This window comes from Galeopterus variegatus, unplaced genomic scaffold (assembly GCF_000696425.1).
Source record: "Galeopterus variegatus unplaced genomic scaffold, G_variegatus-3.0.2 Scaffold62569, whole genome shotgun sequence".
In the NCBI taxonomy this organism is placed as follows: Eukaryota; Metazoa; Chordata; class Mammalia; order Dermoptera; family Cynocephalidae; genus Galeopterus; species Galeopterus variegatus.
The window spans coordinates 1-2,281 of NW_007788680.1; the positions used below are offsets into that span (position 1 = coordinate 1).

At 38.5% G+C, this 2,281-nt stretch overlaps 1 protein-coding gene across 1 annotated transcript; it reads right to left on the reverse strand.

Moving 5' to 3' along the window:
- Positions 1–121: 121 nt before the first annotated feature.
- On the reverse strand, positions 122–1,032 carry LOC103584518 (olfactory receptor 4K3-like). The gene is given in 2 exon segments (XM_008565487.1): positions 122–843; positions 846–1,032. Coding segments are annotated over 2 exon segments (909 nt in total).
- Positions 1,033–2,281: the final 1,249 nt, after the last annotated feature.

Consider the following 2,281-nt stretch of genomic DNA (forward strand, 5'->3'; position numbering starts at 1 on the left):
AGATGTGAATAACTAATACATGTAGTTCAGTTTACAGGTCAAAATGTGGCCAAACTGGGGTGTACACAGTGTATTTTTTGGTTACATGATTTATTTAACACATATCCCTTGAATCCATGTTCTATTTTATCAGTCTCTTCATGGCATTCTTAATCTCTTTATTTCTCAGTGTGTAAATGGTGGGATTCAGGAGAGGTGTGATTACTGTGTAAAACACAGCAAGAAACTTGTCCACCCAAGCGACGCTGAGTGGCCATAGATAGATGAAGATGCAGGGTCCAAAGAACAGCACCACCACTGTGATGTGGGATGTACAGGAAGAGAGTGCCTTTGATGCCCCATCTTTAGAGTGAAGGCAGACAGTTAATAGCGTGTAAGTATAGGAGATCAGCAAGATAATGAAGCAAGTGGTTGCCAAAACCCCACTGTCAGCATTTATGACTGCTCCCAAAGTCTGAGTATCCATGCAGGCTAGTTTGATCACCAAAGGTATATCACAGAAAAAGCTGTCTACTACCCTGGGTCCACAGAAGGGCAGCTCCAAAATCATAGCCAGCTGACTCATGGCATGCGCAAAGCCAGTGATCCAAGATATCAAAACTAGCCAGATGCACTTTTGTGTGTTCATGATGCTGGAGTAATGGAGTGGCTTACAGATGGCCACGTAACGGTCATAGGCCATTGTCACGAGAAGCACCATCTCACCCCCTCCAAAGAAATGCACACAGAGGATCTGGCTCATGCAGCCCCCAAAAGAAATGGTCTTATTATCCTTTAGGAAGTCTGTGGTCAGTTTAGGGGTGGTTACTGAAGAAAGGCAGAAGTCAATAAATGAGAGATTGCTAAGAGGAAGTACATGGGGGAATGGAGATGGCGGTCAGTGATGATTAAGATCACAACGAGGAGGTTGCCCACAACAGTCATAGAGTAGAGTATAGAAAACGGCAGTAAGAAGAACGTCTGGAGCTCTCTTGAATTACAAAGTCCCTGAAAAATAAACTCAGACACCACAGACTGGTTTGCTTTTTCCATTTAGTACAGTATGTTCTAATGGGACCCAAACAGAGAGATGAACTAAGAACATCCAAAATAGAAAGAACTTAATGTTCAGTACTTGTGAGCAGATCAGCACATCTCATGTACAAAATTGAAATCTTAGCATTGTACTAAACTCAAAATCGACAATAAATGTTTTTTGAATTTAGGTGTGTGCATAGATTTATGGCTAAGAAGGGGAACTGAGTGTAGAAAGGTAGGTTAAAAACTTTACTCATCTGAAGTACGGTTCTTGTACATATCAAAAATGAAACTTCTGATTAAAAATGTAAGTAGTAAATATTCTCCATAAACATTTTTCTCCAAGCCTTGAATCTATTTCAGGTTGGTTCTACTTGGATCTTCTTCCAAAAATGGAAAGACTTGTCTTTGGTGCATAGCTGTAAAATATATTTGGAGTCTCTTAATTTGACCAGGGTGGATCTAGGGCAATAATCTAGTGTTACATTTCTTATACAAACATGTACTTCCCAGAAATAAATCCATTGCTAAGTGGATATGTAAGAGCAGACTGAACTGAACCCACGTCTATTACAAACCTTGAGAAAAAACTATTAAACGACTTGAGGAAAAATGTTTATGTTCCAAAAGAAACCACAGATGCTGACTACACATTTCTAGCATTATGTATTTCCCTGCGTTTTGGGTTTCCCTATGAGAGGGTGTTTCCATAAAGCCATATATTCCTTGGTCTGAGCACTGAATGCTAAATATGTCAGAGCTACTTTTAGTTTTACTGCTCTTCATGGGAGAAAATACAAATCCTAAGTTCATTTTTATTTAAACTATTCATCTATATTATTTAAATTGACCATTGTGGGTCAATTTAATTTTTGATAAGCTAGAAAGGCAAGTCCTTTTATTTTCATTTTCTTCCTTCCTCCTGCTCTCTCTCCCTTCCTTCCTTCTTTCCTTCCTTCCTTCCTTCCCTCCTTCTTTTTGTTCCTCTTTCCCTTCCTCTTTCTGGATCACTTCCTTCCTTCCTCTCTTCTTTCCTCCATTTCTCTCCTTGACTTTTAAAAATCTCCTTCTCTCTATTTTTTCCTTTACATCATTTAGACTAGAAACTAGAAGATTATAAAGTTGACACATTAAGACATATTATGTACCAGATCTATGTTAAGCACTTTACAAGCATTATATTTTAATTATTACAACATTTACTGCCATTTTGCTGATGTGGAAGCTTAATTTTCCTAGTTATGCAGCTAGAAAGTGACAGAGA